This window comes from Neomonachus schauinslandi, chromosome 4 (assembly GCF_002201575.2).
Source record: "Neomonachus schauinslandi chromosome 4, ASM220157v2, whole genome shotgun sequence".
Taxonomy (NCBI): domain Eukaryota; kingdom Metazoa; phylum Chordata; class Mammalia; order Carnivora; family Phocidae; genus Neomonachus; species Neomonachus schauinslandi.
In genome coordinates this window covers 60,606,523-60,628,991 of record NC_058406.1, presented here as the reverse complement: position 1 = coordinate 60,628,991, position 22,469 = coordinate 60,606,523, and the positions used below count along the sequence as shown (strand labels likewise).

Below are 22,469 nucleotides of genomic sequence, written 5' to 3'. Positions count from 1 at the left end.
CAGGAAAATCAAACCCATCAGCTTTCTTTCAATGGCAAATGTCCCCAGGCTATAAAAGGCCTGAAAGACTTGGCAATGGGTCATGGCTCTGTTTGAGCCATTAGGCAAATATCCAAGGTCTCGGCTCCCCCATTTTTAAGGGAAAAAGCAATTAGGAAAATAATTATGAATAAGGAAAAATGCAGCAAGAATTGAAACTGTGTGCTAGTTCCTTGATGGCTCATAAATTTTTAATGCGCTCAACAGTAACCTAACAATACCACCGCCTCTCAATTTACCTATACTTTCAGCAGGTATAAATGAGGAATCGTGCAGTCCCGTAGGAGGAGGACTTTGCATGCCTTGACTGCTAAAACTGAGGACCGTCCTTTAAATACAGCAAAATAAAATAAAATAAAATAAAAAATAATAAATACAGCAAAAATATCTCTTATCCTTCACCTTTTGTACTATCATCCAAAAAAGGGAACATATCTTAAACTTTAGAACTAGGAGATCTTGGGAGCATGACGGTCATAAAAGCTCACGTCTCACTCCTCCATTTTCCCACCTCCCATTTTACCAAGAAGGAAGTCGAAGCCTTGTGAAGTGAAATGGCTTATCCAAGTTCATATATCAAAGCTATCGTGAAGTCAGGAGATAACCTGGAGTTCTAAACTTGTAGTCTTCTTTGATAATTTTTATTCCTATTTTTAAGGAGAAAGGGGAAACACATTTGTTGCCTACCTGCTAAGTGTCAGGGACTCTGCTAGATGCCTTACAAATCTTACTACGTTTGCTCCGTCTAACAACCCGTTTTACATGTGTGGAAAAGGAGTCTAAGTCTTGTCCAGGATCACACAGCTGTAATTCAAACACAGGCCAAGCAGCATACAAATCATCTGCTTTTCTTAACTGGGTTAGCTCTAGAAAATATTCCAAATTTATAACTATAACTTTGTCTCTCTCCTTCTCTCCGTGTTGATTATCAAGCACAATGCCAGGTGCAGTGCTAAGTGCTAGGAACACAGGTATGAGTGTGATGGACACGGACTCTACCCTTTGGGGTACATAGAAATGTAGACATGCACAGGTAAACTTCAATGCCTGGGGACACAGTGCATACTATAAAGGAGGACCTTCACAGAGAAATGAAGGACAAGCAAGGGTTCTCGAGGGGAGGGGACTTCTGGGACAGGGATAGGTTGGGGCATGTGCAAAGACCTAGGAAATCAAATGGCCAAAGTGAATATATAAAATTTTAACTTTTCATTTTGAAACAATCTCAAAATGAAGGAAGGTTGCAACAATGGTACATTTTTTTTTTTTAAATCCTGAACGATTTGAGAGTAAGTTGCCAATCTGATGCCTATCATTTCCCAAATACCTTAGTATATTTCTAAAATAAAGACATTCTCCTATATAGCCTAATATAATAACTTGATTTCATCTACTCTCAAGCTCCATTCAAGTTTTGCCCATTATCTCAGTAACATTCTTCACAGCAAAAGGATCGGATTCAGTATCACATACTGCATATAGTTGTTCTGTTTCTTTAATTTCCTTCAACTGGAGACAGTTTTTCAGTCTTTACTTGAGTTTCATGACTCTGAACATTTTTGAATGACAAGCCAGGTATTTCGCAGAATATCCTTGAATTTAGTTTTATTTGAGGTTTACTAACGATTAAATTAAACTTATGTATTTTTGGTGAGAAGCATCGCAGAAGCGATGCTGTGTTCCCTTCATTGTATCCCATCACATTTTCATTTGTCCTGTTACTGTGTTCTTAATTTTCATTAGTTGATTAAAGTGGTGTCTGACAGGACCCTCTACTACAAAATGACTCTTTTTATAATGAATAAGTATTTTGTGGGGAGTTACTTTGAGACTATATAAATATTCCATATCTCAACCAAATTTCAATATCTTCATTTATTTATATCTATATGGATTTAAAGTTCCTATTTTATTCAATGGATTGTTTTTGATGTCATTATTTTGATGCTTAAATTATCTTACAGTTGGCAAGCAGGAGCCCCTTTAATCTGTCCCTTTGATATATACTCATCTCTGAGTATCTCTTTACTTTCTGGCACCAGACCTCCAGGCCTATTTTGTGCATTCCTTGTCCCAGCCTTGAAATCTGCCATTTCTCCGAAGTACACTGCTTCGGTGTAGTGTACTTTCTTAATGTATTAAGAAATCAAGATCTAGGTGCTTGGTGTGTTCCTTGTTGAAGTGTTGCCGCTCCCAGACCCTCTCACTGAGCAGGTAGAGGTGAAGAACATGCATGTATATACATCCATGGGTAAATACATTTAGACCTCCCCACCACCCTCGAATCATACATTCATACCTTTCTCTCCAGTCTAATCTAACATCACAGTGTCCATTCTAGTTTTCTCCCTTTCCATGTTTGTAATGCCCTTCTCCGACAGTGAGAAACCTGGTTCCCATTATCCTTAATATATTCACTTGTTTGATCATTGCTCCCAAATGTACAAATCTCGGTGCTGTCACACCCCCATCCCTCCGCACATATGCGGACGTCTTCTTTTACCCCACGTGGGCTCCACTGTTGTTTCCATGTGGCTGCTTCCCTTACCTGCTTGTGTTCTGACACCCTCGTCTGGGCTATTTCTCACCTGTGTGCCCCAAGCAAGTGCCTCCTCACCTACCTTGGGCTCCAGCGCTCAGCACTAAGCTGTGCCCATGTGATGCCCTCCTCACCCTGTGTGGGCTCCAACCACCAGCACAGGGCTGCCTACACTTATACTCTCTTCACCACCCTCATGCTCCAACTCCCCACACCAGGCACCTTCCCGTAACTGACGCCCTTCTCAATCTGCACTGAACCACTGTGGCCACCATCTCCTTGCATGAACATCCTTCCCACTGTGCATGGGCTGACACATCACGTGGGGTCACTGCTTCACTGACCCCTCTCACGGATGTCCTCCTTCCCAAGCTTGGACTCTGACCTCCCATACCAGGTTTCTCTCCCATGTGGATGCCTTCCTTACCGTACCTGGGCTCTAGCATCTTGGCTGGGTAGCCCCAAACCCTCATGGAAAACCTTCCTTCCTCCCACTCTCGCTCTGACACCTCAGGCCTGGCAGCTGCCACCCACCACTCTCACCATCCACATGGACATTCTCTGTACCCTACTTGGATTCAGACATCCTGTTCCACATCCGGTGGAGAAGTCAACCTCGCTCAGCCCTATCTAATGGTTTTTGGACTAAACCATTTAGGAAGAAAGGGGAAGGGAAGGGGAGTAACCAGGATGAACTTTTAAAAATGTTAATCAGATCATGTCATGTTCCTGCTCAAAATCCCTCAGTGACTGCCCAACACATTCAGATGACATTCTAATGCCCTGTTCTGGCTGATGAAGCCTTTGTGGTTTGGCCTCTACCTACCGGGGGACTTCAGCCCGTAACACTCTCCCCTGCCTCCTATCCTGTGTCCACAACAGAGGCCTTCTATTTCTCCTCTTTTTCCTGTCTCATGAACTCTGCACTTCCTTTTTCGTCCTGCTGAATGCTGCTTCCCAGGCCCCTCCTTGTTTTCATCATTCTAACCACCCCATCTACACTAGCCTTCCAGTCACTCTTTATCCCATCAGCCTGTTCTAACTGCCTGCATAATACTGGCCACCATCTCATTTTCTCGGGTATTTGTTCATTGTTTGTCACCTGTGTAACCAGATACAGTACTCTGCCTCGATCTACTTGGGAAGTCACCTTTAGAGTTTTCTATACATGCTCAAGGTTTCCTGTGTCTGTCCTTAAAGGGCAGGGGGGCGGGGTGGATAGCTAATTCTCCTTCCCACCCACCCAAATGAGCCTCCATCCGTGAGGAACAAGAGTTGGTGGATAAATACTCTGGCATCCTTGCTCCTTGTTGGGAAAATTCTGAGACATGGTCTATACCCTCAGAGCATACAACATGAAATTAAGCCTTAGTTGCTCACAACAGTGACTTACTCATTAACATACCCCTTTATTTACTTTTCTTTCCTTCATTGTGCTTGAGATCATATCCCAGAAAAATAACTTTCACTCGCATCCTTGTCTCATGGTCTGTTTTTCGGAGGAGCCCAAATTAAGATGGCCTGCCTCCTCTGACTAGAATGTAAGTTTCATGACAGCAGGGACTTGTTTGTCTCATGTACTACTGTGTCTCGAGTCCCAGCGCCTTAAACTAATTGTCATGAACTAGGCATCCAATAAATATCTATTAAATTAATGAATAGTGATTCCTCCCTTGCAACTTGACTCGTGTTTATCTTTATTTACTTCTGATTCAGTGGCCAGCCTCCTTCCATTTCTTTAGCCACTGCCCAAGAACAGCCTGCATTCACCTGTTATTGGAACAGTGACCTCTGCCGAAGGCTCCCTATTCCTGTTTCCTGTCCAGCCTATTCCACCCTCCACAACATTGCCAGAGAAATCTGCGAATGGTTCTTTGTTAGGGTATCCTCATCCATTCAGTAGTTTTCAGTACAGTCTCATGGATATGAAAGTGAAACGGAACACCACGGAGAGTCTCTCTTCAAACTTGGCTTCTGGGATAGAGGTGATGGCCATATGCAAAGGAAGCAGGAACCCCAGTGGCCTCAGCGCTGCCCGAGGCATTTGTTCTCGCCATCGGCAGAATGCACATTCATCTGATCAACAAGTGCACTGTGGATTCTTTATCAGGAGGGATGCTGCCTTATGAATCTTTGTGTCCCTGGGGGCCTCACATAGTACCTGGCATTGGCCAGTTGAAGTAAATGTGTGGACTTCTTGAAGGTAGCCTTATTATTTTTCCACTGGGGAGATGAGTTTCCAATGTATGCAGTTTCAGAGCTCTGACTTGAAAAAAATTGGATTTTTTAAGTTTCTAGAACAGGGGTCAGAAAATGTTTCCTGTAAAGGGGCAGATAGTAAATATTTTAGAATTTGCAGACCATAGGGTCTCTGTTGCAACTATTCAACTCTGCTATTGTAGCACAAAAGTAGACATAGACAATATGTAAACAAATGAATGTGGCCGTGTTCACAAAAACTTTACAAAAACAGGCAGAGAGTTAGATTTGGCCCGTGGGGCACAGTTTATCAACCTCTCCTTTGGAGCAATAGATAAACCCTATATGTGGTGCTTCTCTAAGCTGTCTTCCCCACTTTGGGCCAAACAATGTAATCTCAATGAAAGTAGGATCTCCACTCATCTTTCATTTCAGTAGTTCCTCTTAGAAGAGGAATAATAAAGACTAAAATACATGAGCTAATGGCAAAACAGAGAAGAAATATAGTGTACATTTATTCCACGTTTACCATATATCAGACTTGTACAAATCGCATTCTCGCTTAACACTCACTGCGACATTATGAAGGAGGTGATAGTCTTATTTTCATCCTGTAGAAAAGACACTTGAGACTTAGCTCAACTAACTTGCCTCAGGTCACACAGCTTATAAGTAGTCGAACTTGAATTTGAACTCAGGCCCGTCTGAGCCCAAGCTTTTAACCACTATTTTACAATAGTGGCCCCTGGGTGGCTACAGAAGTAAAAATTACAAAACCAATTTTAGTGACAGAAGATAAAAGCGGCAAATTGATAGGCGCCTACAGAGCAGTACATATTCGTTTCCCGTTTTGGACTGAGGAAAGTTCAAAGGCCATCTCCTGTTGATTGAACATCTCCAGGCTCTGTTGTGTGGCTTCAGATCCCTGCAAGAAATTCCATATTCCTTTGTTCTTTATGACAGGCCAGTCTGAATGGAAAGATTTGAAAACTCCCTAAACTCTTTGAACATGTAGAACATTGATGTTCACAAACCATTTGAAACACCCTAAGGAGGTTACAAAATTACAAGCAATGTTTTTTTTGTTTGTTTGTTTTAAGTGAATGTATTCTAAACCACTGGGACCTTTTGCCTCATCATACAACACCAAAGCTTTCCCTGCCTCCTCTGTGTATTCTTTGCTGTCAGACCCTGAATAATAAAATGGTATTATATTGCTAGGGTGCCTTGTTCTTACTGAAAAGTTCTTCTCCTGCCAGTGACGTGGGGGGCTCTTACCCTACTCTGGTGTGATGTGCTGCAAAGCTTCTTTGAATCCTGGGGCTACCCAGGGTTTGATATTTCCCGCTGAGCCCACCACTGCTCCTGCCTTCTGTTTCGGCAGGAACACGACTGTGGTTCTGTAAGAAGTGTGCTGTGGTTGGCTGCATAGCTGGAGCTCCATGGTTAGTTTCAGGTTGGTATTTATTATGCCTTGATATGGAGCACTCCCGACTGCATCCGCCTTCTGAGCAGGAGCCGTGTTCTGTTATTTTACCTCTGTGGCCCCCGCAGCTGAGGCCTGGCATGGAGTTTGCTCTCAACACAGATTTAATAAATGAATTTGATGGAACTCCCTGAATTCACAGACATGATCTCACCTCAGGGAATTTGCAGTTACTGTTCCCACAATCTGGAATACTCTTCCCTGGAGGCCTATGGATTTTGAATTCACTCTGTTCACATCTTTGCTCACATGTTATCTTCTGGGTGAGGTCTTCCCCGATCTTTCTGTTGAAAAGTGCAAACCACACATCTTTCTGCACTCCCTATCCCTCATCCCTGCTTTAGTATACTACATAATTTTCTTTAAAAACAAAAGTCTGTCATTCTCCTCCCCCACTAGAATAAAAGCTCCATGAGGGAAGGGATTATTTTGTCTGTTTTATCTGTTCTGTATTGCAGAACTTAGAAATGTAAGCTCTGAATAAATATTTGCTAAATGAATGGATGAATGAAAGAATGTCCACAGCCCTCAGAAGTGAGAAAATTGGAAAACTGTTTATGAGTTTCTTTCTGGAGACATTTATGTGGCTTTTTGTTGATGCATTTTCTTGTACCATTTTTAAACAGGAAAGGGCTTGTGGAGGCCCTGCAGTCAACCATCAGTTGGCCCTACCTCAGGTCTGGCCACAGCCAATGGGACTAGGCAGCAGCCCTGGAGTCCATATAGAGAGCCTGCACCCCCCTCCTGGAAGGGCCAAACACCTCTATTCTAGGCATCCCCTCTGCAGATACCCATAACCAGCTGACATCGGGCTATTAAAATACCCAATAGGCTCTTCTGAATGCTTCCAAATACTATCTGGTATCAATTATCACACAGTTACCGTGTGCTTTAAAGATTTTTCACATAGAAGAATTCACTGGAGATTTTGTGGGCACTGCAGCAAAAAAAAAAAAAAATTACTCAACTGTGTTTGTGGCTGAACAACTGGGCTGTGGCCAAATGCCAAAGTTTTGCAAAAGCACTTCTCTAGTGAAAGCAGGAACTCCACATTTACCTATGCCTTTGGAACGGTGGCTTAGGAGAACTGCCTCGTTCTCTTAGATCTATGACCTAGAGGACAGCAGAACACGAACACCACACTCACAGTTCTATGCTACCTGACTTTACAAAGCCAGATGTTTCACAGAAGTCTCAAGTAGGATGATATTTCTAAAAAAAGTTTTTAAAATCGTGTTAGAACATCTATTTCACATATATGTTTAAAATCTCATTTAACCTTCTTCCCAGCAACCATGAGGGATGGATATTATTATTATCATCGTCATTATTTTTGTGAAGAAACTAAAGAGCAGAAAGGTCAGGTACTTGGCTGAGGTGAGTGACTGGGCCAGTAAAGGGAGGAATCAGGCTACACACGCTGAGCCCCACTGTTGTTCTACTTCAGTGTTACTGCGGGACGGGCAGTCCTCTGATCTGCTGGAGTGAAGTGAGTACGTGGGTTCTTCCTCTCTCATTAGTAATTTGGACTTTTCAATTTCCAGTGGACAACTGGGCTCGGTCTTAGAAATTTGGCTTTCTGGGGGTGAGCCTATTGATGCTTTGGATCATGCAAAGCTGAGTTTTAGGTATTCACAGTCTCATCCTGAATTCCCTCTGTAGGCAAATAGACAAAGTTTCCACTAACAACAGGGGCTAAGGTAAAAAGACAACAGATTCTGAACCTGAAAAAAAAACACCAATTTTAAACTAGATTTGATTCCATAATATTCCAGACAGAAAATGAATGTTATTCTGGGATTGCTTCCTTACCTACTGGGGACGTGCATGTGTGCACACACACAACACACACACTTTAAAGACTTAGAAAACAACTGCTTTACATTTTTGGAATATGTGGGGGAAAGTCAGATTCCCTCTTTTTCATGCTGTTTTTTAAATATATAATATCCTTGGGAGTAAGTCTTCTATACTGTGTTGGGAGAATGAATCATGCAACGCCCACTACAAATATCCCCCAAGCACCACTCTGGAAATGTACCCTACCCCTTCGTCTACCTCTTAATATAAGATGCCCCAACGAAAGGAAACTGCGTCTGGGGAATGGGTAATCTGAGCTGCCCCGGCTTCCCAGAGGAATGCTAGGAACACACTTCCCTTATTTATGCATGGTGCAGAAGCTGTCTCCTTTGGATTCTGGCTCTTAGCAAGTGCAAGCAGCAGCTCCAGGCACAGAACTGCCCCAAATGTCTCTCTTTGAAGCCCCAGAGTCCACAGCCTTCTATTTGTGTCTGGCTCTGATTCATCATGGGCCTGAATGCTTCTCCTGCTCTGTTCAGCTTCCAGTAGAGCCTGAAACAGATTTTTAAAAAGAACAATCCCTGGCCAGTGAATCTCAGCATGAGAGAGTAGGAAAAGTGAGAAGGCTGGGAACTGAGGCAGATAGTAATTACTTCCTATGACCTGTCTTTGGAAGGATATCGATATATCTCCTTCATCTGGATTTTTTGCTCTACCTGGATCCCGGCTACCTGTTTAGACGATTAACAACAGTTGGATGCAGACCCACAATCACTCTGGGCTTTGGAGGAGTTATGCATAGCCGAAATGGCATTAAAAAGAGACCAGCACAGGTTTTGAAGAAATTTCTACTTATTTTCAGGATCAAAACACTTAAAAAATTTATGTAGAAATAACTAGAAACATCCATTCACAATTTATTCATTCATGTATTCGCCTGTTAGACCCCGTGCCTCTCTTATCATAAAGTTTATAATGCTTTGCCAAAATGGTCTGTTCAACAACTCTATGAGGGCAGGGATTGGGTCCACCTTGACGATCACCATATCCTCTGTGCGTGGAAGATAGTGGGTCCTTACCAATTATTTGCTAAGCAAAAGAAGGAAGAAAGGAAAGAAATGAAAAAGGCTTTATGAAAATAGTAGCATTTAATATAGAATGTGTGTGTGTGTGTGTGTGTGCGCGCGCACATGTATATGATTAGGTAGGAATTTATTGTTCTGGAATATATATTTCATATAACAGCTAACAGTTATTGAGCAGTAACTATGTGCCGGATATTGTTTTAAAGTTTACGGACATTGTTTCACTTAATCTTCTCAATAATCATGAAGTGAGTACTATTATTTTCCTTGTTTTATAGATAGGGAAGCAAATGGAAAGAGGTTAATTAGTTTGGCCAACATAATGTATAGGAAATGGCTTTGCCAGAATGCAGACCCAGCCGGTGTGACTGGAGGAATGTGCTCCTTATCACAACTGTACCCGGGCTCCATCTTTGTCAAAATCCCACTTCTGCAAACCCCCACGGTGACAGACAGAGGACATTCTCTAAAAATGTTCTGGGGTTAAAGCCGACTGTTGAGCTCTTGCCCAAAGGAGAAATACTGTCCATTCTGGGTACTCGGAGCACAGAGAAAGTGGATCTGTGCTCTCAGAGATAGGACCCCAACACCGCCTTAGGGAACATGGGACTATTCAAGCTTCTTTTTACTTCTGCTCCCATGTCACCACTATTCACAACTGAGTGAACGGAAGCCTCAAGAAAGCACCCCAAGATGAATCACCTCCACATGGAATTTCCAGGTCTAAGTTTAGTGAGGGGCTGGCTGCCCTGCTTTCTGTTAGTCTGATTTCAAGTCCTCCCAACCCAGCTGCTTAGACATGTTACAGTTCAGAGGGGGCTCCTTTCTTTGTCACCCCCGAGTGGACCAACACTCCCTACCTCTCAATATGTTCCAGGGCTCCCTTCTTTCTTTCCTCTCTTTTGCTATCAGCGTATTAAAAATGGAGGCAGAACAATAAGGTTCTTCCTTTTTTAAGTTGTAAGACATAACTTTTGGTGTCAGAGGACAGGACTGAGAGAAGGTTGATGGGAAATAAGCAGGGACTGAGGAAGAAAGAGCCAGAGGCAGAGGAAGTGATCAGTACACATGGATGGATGGGGCAAGACCTGGGAGAAAGAGAGAGGCTAGACTCAGAAAAGAGAAGCACTATTTCTTTATCTGAAGATAAACAGAAGAGGATTCTGAAGTTTTTAAGGAAGTTTAAAGGGATTGAGGAGGAAACTGGGTGGAAGTCCTGGGAGACAGTATCAAGTTTTTAAGAAAAGTAGGAGGCAAGGTCTGTGAGTGTATTTAAATGACATGCATTTACATTTTCATACCAAAGACCTATTCTGAACCAAGTTCAGTCAATTTTTTGAAAAAAAAAAAAATGAACTGTCATTCATAATCAAGGCACAGATAACAAATATTTTACAATAGAATGGTGACCATCATAAATGTTAACCTTTGGTTTATCTCAGCCATAATGTATCCTCATTATGGATACCTGTCTTCACTTTAGGAAGATTCCATGTATAAAACAGAAATTTCTTTTAAAGATACATTCTGTGGGATTGTTTTGTAAAACCATTTACTTAATAAAGAGATTCTCAGAACTTTCCTATTACTCTAGCTTCCCTATTATTTTAGTTTATAAAAATCAATCTAAGGACTTTTAAAAAATTGTACTTTTAAGATAAGGTAATTTGTTTTAAATTGAAGACTAAATGCTTTCTCAGGATGCATATTTGCAAATGGTGTTTTAAAAATGCATCCTTTACTTATGGAAAAAAAAATACATAAAAGCAAAATGTGAGACCAAAAAAACCAATACAATAATTCTGAACTTAAAAAACAGATATTATTTTGAACACCATTTATGATGGATGATGAGGCCTCCATCACTGACAGTAAGTTCCCCAGATGGGCTTCTGATAAAACACAGAAGCCAAAAACTTAGTCATGATTAGTAGAATTCACTAAGACCCTGGTGCAGAGCTCAACAGGAGGAGTTGATGCGGGAGTGGGCAAATCAGAGGTCCTCCGGGGATAAGAACAGCATCTTAGAAGAGAACAAGAGTCTCTAGCTGCCCTTAGGCTACACTGGTCCTGTAGGTAAAGAGGAAGAAGGAAAATGCTGTGGAAATACCATACACAAAAACAATAAATAAAGCGAACAAATAGCAGGACGCTTTGGGGAAGCAGGAGACATAGTACATAAGAAGGCAGAATTCCCTTCTATCCTTTCAATTCCTATTGAAGGGCTGGATAATTCCTCCAGCCACCCTCACCAAAGAGTAGAGTCACCTCTAATGGCCCCTCTATCCTCAGTCAATTAGAAAACCCCCTGTGTCCCCTCCATCAGGCCAATATTTCCCAGCATCTACTACCCTCTCTCTGTTTCTCCTTACTCTCACTAGGAAACTCCTGGTCTGTCACCTCCCCTCTGGCACCCTACACATAGCTCCCAGATTCATCTTTTCTAAGCAAGAACTCTGACTAGGTCACCACTTGCTCAAAAACTTTGAATGTCTTCCCAGGATAGGCTGAGCACAGTCAAAGATGATTACATTAAGTCTGGCTTAGAGCAGTGGTTCTCAAAGTGTGGTATCTGAATCATCAGCCTCAACATCCTCTGGGAACTGGTTAGAAATGCGGATTTTAACACTGCATCACACTGACCCAGTCAAACCTCTGGGAGGAGGCCCAGCAATCCATGCTTTAAGAAGCTTTGCAGGTGATTCAGATGCATAGTAAATTTGAGTACCACTGGCTTAGTGATTAAGACCATGAACTCTGGCTTCAGATGGCTTAGTTTCAAATCCTATTTTGGCTTACTAGCTGTATTCCTTACACAGATTGCTCCCTAGGTCTCAGTTTCCTCATTTTAAACATGGGGGTCTGAGATTGCTACTTATGAGTGATAAACAGGTCATATATAATGTATAACATAGTGCCTGCAAATATGGAGCCCTCGATAAATATCACTATTACTAATACGGTTATTAAAGGCTACCCGTGCACTGATCCCGAGCTACTTCCCACAGTCTGGCTCAGTTGATCCACTCACCATTCCAGGCAGGTCTTATGCTGGGCTCAACAGTTCGACATATGGATCAGTGAGGAGTGAATGCCAGAAAATTCTTGATAATAATTAAGTGCCTTAGGGAAGGAGCTTAGTTTGAAATCGAGTGCAGTGAAAATTCTAATGAATGTTAATGAGCCATTGATTTACTATCTGACCCGAGAAAATATGATAAACCAGTTGCTTTTATTCCCGTCTGTAAAATGGGATTAATGTCATTAACCTCCTTTAAAAGAATTACCCCTACAGATACATTGCCCATAAAAAGTTCTCATAGGTGTTGAAAATGATTCCTCTGATACATAATAATGAATCCTATTTGCCGAAATGGGGACAAGCTATAAATAATCTCCATCAGCAAATCTGGGTACTGGGGACAATGATGTTTCTGTTTTATTTTGAATTGTTATCAGTGTTTCCTCAATTCTGCTCATGGGAACAGGCATTATAAATATTTCTTTCAGACTTCTGTCACATTTGGGTAGAGGATGCTAGAGAAAATATTGTCTGCCATGTGGTTAGCAATGACTGAGATCATTTGTGTGAACTGTCAATAAGGACATATCTATGTAGAATGTTCGAACACTGGAAAATCCCAGAAATAAGCTGCCGTAAGCTGTCATCATAAGTGTTGGGAAAAGTATGCATGTATGAGAGCACATCCATTCCTACTACTGCAGAAATAAAATGTTGGAATTAGTGATGAGGAATGTGCAATGCCACTCCATATATGAAGTCGATACCATGTTACCAATGGTAAACTGTAGCACTCTCCATGACTGGTCATTTCTCTTTTAGGCCTAGCGAGGTTGTAACTAAACCCTAACTATAACAATATTATAACTGATCTCCTCTGCCATTAGGTAGCCCCTTCCCTTCTCTAGGCCACAGCAAAGTTGTGGAAATGACCCTTCTATAAAACGAGGGTGACCATGCTCCCTACTGCTGAGGTCCCATGGCCCAGGTCCCTAGCGGCAGACCTGGTCTACTTCTCCAGCCTCATCACCTGTTGAGCTCTGCCTTATATGGGTAGGCCCAGCCCCAAAGAATTTCTTAGTCACAGTACCCTCACGTAAGCCCCGCAATAGTCCATCTATTGTAATTGTAAATTACAGACATTTACTGCATTGTAGTGTATGGATTTGCTAATCCCTTGTTGACTAGACCTCTATCATCTTCAATCAAGAACCATTTCTTATTTTTGCCTTTATTTTCAGCATTTAGCAAAATATCCAGAAATTTGGAACCTACTTAGTAGAATAGGGAGACAAAATTTGAACAAACAAATGAACGAGTGGATAGCAGCTTTCATTGACTAGTCTTCAACATTCACTAATTTTTTCCTGGCTCATGGAAAATTTCAGAACAAAAAGAAATGGCCAGGTTTTTAAAAATCTTGAAATACCTAAGTTATGACCAATAAAATTACAGATATGACTGATTTACACTTCAGATTCACATTCTCAGCACAGTTTTCGCTCGAAGATCCCCGGAGGATGACTTCATCAGGAAGTGGATGATCTTTCCCCTCTCTCCAGTGAGGCTCTTAAGTCAATAATACTATTCTCTATTCACATTCTCCACAGAAGGCAAGTTTCTCCTTCTCGACTGAGTCAGATATGAGCATTTTGTGTGAATAAAGGAGGTAAACTGGCTCCACAGGGCAGTAGGCTGGCATGGGTACTATAGTCCTTCTAACAGTTGAAGATCTCCAGTCCAAAGTAAGAGCCAATTGAAGACGAGGTTTCTGAAGATGAAAACCTCAGACTTACCTTAGATCCCATCACACTTACTGTTTGACCTAGCTTGAATGTCGTTGGTCGATCTTGCTTTTGATTATTTCCATCAGTGATCAGTCTCCAGGCCTCACCTGTTGTCTCTGCCTGCATCAAACCTTGATCTCCTTAGTTTGACTACGTCGGATGTCAGTCACCAGCCCGACCTCAGTTGTGTTTGACCTCAATTACCTGCAATTTCTTCCTGACTCCTGCCTTAATTAAGCTTTCCCTTGTGCCTCTTGTAGAACTGGTTGTCAACAGCAACCATCAAAAAGACCCCAGTGAGACCCCAGAGAGCACCTTGTCTCCCGGTGTCCTTGTGACACATATGAGTAGCACAAAATATTAGAATTTAACCATGACTTTGGTTAGTCACATATTTTTTCTTTCTGAGAAGGCACCCCGGAAAATGTCTTTTAAATCTCAAATTGGGTATGGTGTGGGTTTTCTGTACAACCACAAAGGACGAAGGGAAAATAACAAGTGACCGCTATTCTGCTTGCAGAGCATCAGCCTAACATCAAGTCTCGGGGCTGGTTTTCTTCCTGGGCTCAGTAAATCTCTTTTATCCCCGGCATTCATTTCCTAGGGCCGTAACAAGGTTCCACAAACTGGATACCTTAAAACAAGAGCAATTTACTTTCTCACAGTTCCGGAGGCTAGAAGTCCACAATCAAGGTTGGTTCCTTCTGAAAGCTCTGAGGGACAACCTATTCCCTGCCTGTCTCTAGCTTCTGGTGACAGCTAGCAATTCTCCATGTTCCTGGCTTGTACATGCTATCACCTTGGCCTCTGCTGTCTTCACATAGCATTCTCTCTCTCTCCTCTTCTTAGAAGAACACAACTCATAATGCGTTATGGGCCCACCCTACTCCAGTATGACCTCATCTTAACTTATTACATCTGTAACAACCCTATTTCCAAATAAGGTCATGGTTTGAGGTACTGGGGGTTAGGACTTTGACCTCTCTTTCTGGGGGACACAATTCAATCCATGGCAGCCCCTCACATTTGAAGCCACATCCCTGACCTTGTTTTCATCATGCATTCTAAACAATTTCTTATGCTGCCCTGGAAAGAGCACATATGGGCTTTGTGGTTAGTTAGACTGGAGTCAACCCCAGCTTCCCTACTTACTATTTCTGGGCATAATTTCTGTTTTGACCAGTTTTGCCATCTTCAAAATAAAGATATCTACCTTGCAGGTAGCTAGGAATATTAAATTAGATAACATAAGTATGGTACATAGTACATTCTCAATAAATTATATTGAGAATTTCCTTCTTTAATGAACGATTATTAAATAGCAAATTCTATTAAAATGAACCTTTACATCAATGTTTCTCTTGGACTTAATAATGAGCATTTCAGTAGAAGTGCACATACAGTTGCACCAATTGCTGAGAGGATCATAAAGTCCTTTCAGCTTGTCAGCTCGTGAATCTCTAACAAAAATGTATAGAGTTGCGGGTAAATGCTTTAAAATAATTACTCCCTGACATTTTGGTAAGAATGCATTTATTAGACCATGTCTCATACTTGATTGTGAAAATAAACAAGGGCCTAAATGATGTGGCTTTTAAATGCTCTATAAAAGTCTCTATTTCAGTACTCTGTTCTATGATTCATAAAGGAAGCTTCCATTTTGGTGTGCCCGGGTAAATCTGGCTATGTAAACTCTGTGAAGCCTTTGAATTAGAAAAAACGTGGTTATGGTTTGCTGCTTGACAGTCTTTTTAAGGGAGAAAAGGCAGGCACTGAATCACCAAGATAACTTTATTTAAACTTAATCAGTTGTTGGAGGATTATTTACTCCCCTTAGTCTATAAAAAAGCAAAAGTCTGTCAGTACCAGATGTATCTGAGTTTTGCAGATGTGGTTGTGGCTTCCGAAATCTTTAAAGATTCATCTTAAATATGCTTTCAGGTCTCCCTTTTGTGAGACTTTGACAGGATAATAGAATTAGATTTGCTGAATTTCACTAAACTGTAAAGTAACGTGTCATCAGCTTCACTAACTTCTCAAAAAATATTTCTCTCTGGTAGTGCTCATCAATCTAGCTTTTCAACCCCTAAACACGAAACTCTGAAACAAAAAGGATGACTCCATTAGTTTTGCAAGTGACAAGATGTTAAACATTTAACACTCCCACATTGTAGCACCAGCTGCTTCTGGATAATGTAGACTTGCTTAGGTTTGGTTTAGAGAGAAAGGGAGGGGAAGAAAAAGAAAGAAGGAAGGACAGAAAAGGACTAACTCTTGCAGTGAGAGTGCAAAATGCTCTGCAGATGTGGAAGATTCTGAAGAGGGATATGTCTACTGAACAAACCTTCCCTCTAGAGGGAACATGGTGAGGGAGTCACTACCATATTCTCAACTCCTAGCAGCACCCCTGTGTCTCCACCTTTCCAAGGACTCACTCTGATAGAGCACTTAGTGCACTGGATTAAAATATTTTGTTCATAAAGGGAAGGGATGGAGCCTCAGTCAAGTACTTTTCCAAATTCCAGTATAAGTGCTCAGTAAATGTCAGCTGAGTGAATGACCTGGAAAAGTACATGCGGCCCTCTGGCTCATGCCGATTCTTTGTCCACAACCAGTTCCTCATCTCAGGCACTTCTGCTGTGATCTTGGGCCAGCCAAACAGCACTGACTGAGCAACGTGTGTGCTCGGTTGACCTCATGACAAAACCCTTTGACAAAGCCTTTGTTAACAATCCAAAACTAACATCAACTTTAAAGAGTCAAGAGTGTTTTCTTTTTTAAGTGTCTTGTCATGAGTAAAGCTCATGAGATGGCAAAAGTCATCTATGGTTTTCCATGGTGAGCCATTTTCCTGGGCAAAGGCAGAAAAAGCCAACTTTGAGTGGTTGCATGGTCTGCCCGGTCATGTGCTTGTTAAGAGAGAAGTTTTCCATGTGGAGTGAGGCATGCCACAGCAGAGTGCCCATTTTGAAAAACAGTATGAAGCTCCCTACAGGGAAGACAGAACAGTATAAATAGCACTCTGTCAGTGGTAGGTATTGGTTCTGTCATCAATGAACTTTTGACGAGGAACTACCATGTGCTAGATGCTATTCTAGGCACTAAGGATGAAGGCAGATGGGAGTGGTGTGGGAGTGGAGATGCATATAAAGAGGAATAAGGCATATGGCTGAGATGTTGGGCAGTTAACTCAGTAGGTCTCAGTTTTATCATCCACCTTTCAATGTAGAGATTAGCAAACTACAAGCTGTGAAAACTTTGGGTGATTTCTTTCTTCTTCCTTGCCTGCCTGCCTTCCTTCCTTCCTTCTTTCCTTCCTTCCTTCCTTCCTTCTTTCCTTCCGGATCCTTACATCTTTATTTCTCTTTCCCCACCATTTAAAGAGACAGCCTCACAAACATAATCATGTGCATGGTGTCATCAGTGAAAGATTAGTTGAGTGTCAAGAGCCATCCCTGCAATGCTCCTGGTTGGCACAGTTCCAGAGGCTGTTCTTGGGTTCAAGGTGGACCTCTACTGCATCTATGTCACTCATGTCTCATCTGTATCACTACATTTTCCCTACCCACCTCTTTTTTTTTTTTAAGATTTTATTTATTTATTTGACAGAGAGAGAGATAGCAAGAGCAGGAACACAGCAGGGGGAGTAGGAGAGGGAGAAGCAGGCTTCCTGCCGAGCAGGGAGCCGGATGCCGGGCTCGATCCCAGGACCCTGGGATCATGACCTGAGCCGACTGCAGACGCTTAATGGCTGAGCCACCCAGTGCCCCCAACCTGAGTCTTTTTGATGACCCATTCTAAACACAGCTGCAGAAATCATGCTCATTCAGTCGCTTGAAATTTAGACTCATGGCCCAGTGTGATTTCAACAAAGACTACTGGTTGCTGTATCCAGTCCTATTGAGAGCCTCACGTGCTCCCTGTTTGGATGAAGAGTCTAAGGTCTTAGTGCCTGGAAGGGAAGCTGCACAAAGAAATGCTTCTCTCTTCTTTTCAATATTTCTTGGATATTGAAAAGGGATGTGTCTACTGAACAAACCTTCCCTCTTGAGGGGACATTGTAATAGAATCACCACCAGGTTCTCAACTCCTAGCAGTACCCCTATGTCTCCACCTTTCCAAGGGCTCACTTTGGTAAGAGCACTTAGTGCACTGGATTAAAGTAATTTGTTCATTGAAAGATGGAATGGGGCCTCACTAGTCTCCATATTCTTATTTCTACTTCTGCCCATTTTAAATCTTTATTCCTCTCTTCTGCTATGTCACACCCAACTCGTTGCTGTTTCCCAAATGTATCACTCAGGTTCCCACCTCTCTACCTTGGTCCCTGATGCTTTCTTTCCCTAATATACCTTTCCTTCCCTTCTCTGTTCTGCTAATTCTCCCAGATTCAAGTTAGGTAGCATTGTCTTCAGGAAGCCTCTTTCGACCCTCCCCAGATTCCAGAGCATCCTACTCCTGGCTCAGTACTTATCTTCCCATTTACTCCTCTGACCTCCTCACTAGACTGCATTCTGTCAGGGCTATGGAGAGACATTATCCATCTTTATATTACCAATACTGACTCAGGATCTGGCACATAGTAGATGTTTAATAAATGTTTGATGAATACATCTCTAGTGGAACAACCTAAAGAAAGAGCAATAGAATCAGCAGTAGCAATAAAATAAATGAAGGGGCTAGGCAAATAAGGGAACTAAATGCCCACATCAGGCTTTTCTCATCTATATGTAAAATATTGGTAATCTTTTAAGTAAAGAAAATATGGGAAAGACAAAGGGAGGAAAGAGCAAAAGACAATGTATTCAGTTTGCCAAGAGTGTTTATATAAGACTAGCTATCAAAATATTGGGTGCTCTCTGGATAGGGCCAAACAGGGTTTTATGTACCTAGTAGGAGCTCAATGCATTTTTGTGAGATAGTTGATTAATTGATGAACTTTCCAATTTTAGACATATTCAATTAAACTTTATATTTCTGTTCAAGTTCCTATATGTTTCCCTAAGATAAAGAGGAATTTATTTAAATAAACACAACACATAGATCTTTGTACTTTAGGACAAATTATAGTGCAAGGTGCTGGCCTAATTCAACGGGCAGTAATTGAAAAAAATACAAGAATCTCGATAGTATTTCAATAATCTCTTTTGTCCCCCTTCCATTTAGATATAAGAAAAAAGGATGGAAATTTATTGTCCTTTGTGCTAAAGAACTCAGTAAGTAAAAATCTGGAGGTGAATACTGTAGCTTAACTTTTTTAAGTAGTCTTTAAACTCAGAATTGTCCACACTTCCAAAAGAAAGAAAAATAGCCAAAGAATACACAAGTGGCAGAAAATTTATTTTAAAAATATGAACTTTAGATCACTTAATATCAAAAAGTAGTTCATAGGTGCGTTTCATAGTCAAATACTCTATTCCTTAACATATGTCATAAGTCATAAACAACAACCAACATCTTAACATGGTGTTTTGTCATCATTTTTAAAAAATTTATTTTATGATTTTATTTTTCTTCTCTGGGTTGATTTGGTAAAATATTATTGAAGAAAATAGTGTAAGCCTCATCTTTTCTTGAACAATAAAGGATTTTTTTAATAGAGTGAAAAATGTTTATTTGTACAAAAACAGTATATTTAGATTTGTTGTTTCTCAAGCATTTTAAATCTTTTCCATTTTTTTGTAGTACTCTAGCATTTATCAGGCACATTCACAATTAACTATAGTTTTCTTTTCAAGGCTTGCAAAAAAAGAAAAACTAAAATCCTTGAAGTAATTTCCCCTGATTTCTGTCATTTTCATGTAAATAGTTGCTGGATAGAAAACATCCAGAAACCCTGACTTTAATCCAAATGGCAACTTGACTAGGGAATGGCCAATATTATTGAATTTGACAAACAAGCAGTGTAGATAGGTGAGGAAAAGCTATGAGAAATTTATGGGTAAAGCTGCTATTTAATGAGAAAAAGGAATGTCCTACTATCTCAAAGAGAATAAGTGATAAAAAGGAGAGCAGAGTGCCTGAATTAGGATTCAGAATTCCAGGCAGACATAGACTTTCTCAGCCTCAGAAAGGTATTTAACTATCTCTGGGTAGAACTATAAAATAGCAGACAATTATGTCTAGTTTAAAACAAAACAACACAAACTTCCCAGGATAATATTAACTGTTTTATACGTATTTTCTCCAGTCCTTGCAAAAGCTAGCCAAAGTAACATCACGATACCTACTTTAGCAAACTTGGGCCCAAGTTCACACTGTTCTTAGGAGGCGGATGTGGGATTTGAACACAGGTATCTCTGGCTCCTGAAGTACATGTGATTTTCCAGTGTAGCACACCAGCTTCCCCTTCTGTTATCATCAAGTCATCCCCTTCCTCCTGAGCTGCTCTTCTATAGGACACCTGTGCTGGGCCAGGTTCTAACCATTAACTCACTGTCAGTATTCCCAGAAGGCTTTTGATTTTTTGCTAAAAAGATATGGAACAGAAAAACATGCTAGTATACACTAGCCCCCTACACCTGCTTTATTTATTTTTTATTTTTTAAGTTTTTATTTAAATTCCAATTAGTTAACATATAGTGTTGTATTAGTTTCAGACGTACAATATAGTGATTCAACACGTCCATACATCACCAGGTGCTCATTACGGCAAGTGCCCTCCTGAATCCCCATAGTCTATTTCACCCATCCCCCAACCCACCTCCCCTCTGGTAACCATCAGTTTGTTCTCTATAATTAAGAGTCTTTTTCTTGGTTTATCTTTCTCTCTCTTTTTTTCCCCTTTTCTCATTTGTTTTGTTTCTTAAATTCCACATATGAGTGCAATCATATGGTACTTGTCTTTCTCTGACTTATTTCACTTAGCACTATATTCTCTAGCTCCATTCACATCATTGTAAATGGCAAGATTTCATTCTTTTTTATGGCTGAACAATATTACACACACACACACACACACACTACATCTTCTTTATCCATTCATCTATTGATGGATACTTGGACTGCTTCCATATCTTGGCTATTGTAAATAATGCCACTATAAACATAGGGTGCACGTATCCCTTTGAATTAGTGTTTTTGTATTCCTTGGGTAAATACCCAGTAGTGCGATTGCTGGATCGTAGCGTAGTTCTATTTTTAACTTTCTGAGACCCTCCATACTGTCTTCTACAGTGGCCGCACCAGTTTGCATTCCCACCAATAGTGCAAGAGGGTTCCATTTCTCCACACCCTCGCCAACACCTGTTGTTTCTTGTATAATTGATTTTAGCCATTCTGACAGGTGGGAGACCATCTATCATTCCCTACACCTGCTTTAAATGAAGAACTGATGCCTGGGGCTGTTGCAGTCACTTTGTGGCCATGTAGCTACAAACCTAAGAAAGACAGACCAATATGCCGAAAATGATGAAGGGGAGAAAATGAATCTGGGCCTTCAGTGGCCTGCCAAGTAGCAGAACCATTGCCCATGACGATCTTCTTCTAGACTTCTTGTTTTATGTGAAAAACAAGCTATTTTATTAAATAACTATCATTGAGTTTCTGTTACTTTCTATCTGATAGTTTTCCTATCTGATACATTGGTGTTGGCTGAAAGCTAACTAATTAGATATTAGGTAACTTTTTTTTGTTGTCTCTTTGGAAGAGGATTCAGGAAGATAAACATATCTGTTAGTGAATTTTTTGTACCTCTTTGCAATTGAGGCCTTTAAAACATCTGCTCATTAATAGAAAATGCTCAGCTAACATCACAAATATTAATGATAGAGATTTTTCATTCCACTTTGGTTAATACAGGAATTATCTTTTGTCTGGATCCACCATTTTTTCAGTTTGTTTTAGCTGCTTACCTACATACCAAGAAAAAAATCCCATAGTTGCCAAGGAGATAAATAAGAAACAGTAACTTGTGAAATGTCTTCTAACAAAAAAACTTTCTGTTTCAAATAGTAGCAAAGGAAAAGGAAGCATGCTGTCATTTTTGCTTTATATGGGGGTTAGAATGAGTCCGCATGGAAGGTGCAAAACGTGCAAAGAAAAAAAAAAACATCTATGAGGAATTAAACCTGTTAAGCTGTGCACAGCCATTGTAAGAGCTGCTTCAGAAATCTATTTAGAAATCATTGCTCTTGTATCTGAATCATTCCAGAGACACCAGCATCACCCACTTCTTATTACTGCAAACATAGCAACAGTTGCCATGCTAGCAAGAGATTCACAGCACAAACACTGGAGTCGGGAGGGAGCAGGGCGGGGCCAGAGCTGGAGCAACGGTGGTTGAACAGCGCTCAGAGCTGCCTGTACAGATTTAATTAGGCCGGTTGTTCTCTCTGGTCCTCGTGCTGTGTCCTGTCAGACATTTCAGTAGAGCAGAAGCAGTCTCAAAAGCAGCCTTTTTGGACCAAGGCTTGCTTTCGGTCATACACAAGTGTCACCACCAAAGGCAGGATCTGTGGGCTTTGATGTACCAAGAGTGGGCCTGGGCCTCCGGTTTTGGTTATGAATGGAA

The 22,469-nt window shown here is 41.0% G+C and overlaps 1 protein-coding gene across 1 annotated transcript in view; it reads right to left on the bottom strand.

Moving 5' to 3' along the window:
• Positions 1–22,469, bottom strand: part of LOC110570142 (serine/threonine-protein kinase TNNI3K) — a 302,970-nt gene that overhangs the window by 9,611 nt on the left and 270,890 nt on the right. Inside the window, exon 24 of the mRNA XM_021678116.1 lies at positions 22,213–22,222. Within this exon, the coding sequence (XP_021533791.1) occupies positions 22,213–22,222 (10 nt within the window). The remainder of the gene's footprint in view (positions 1–22,212; positions 22,223–22,469) is intronic.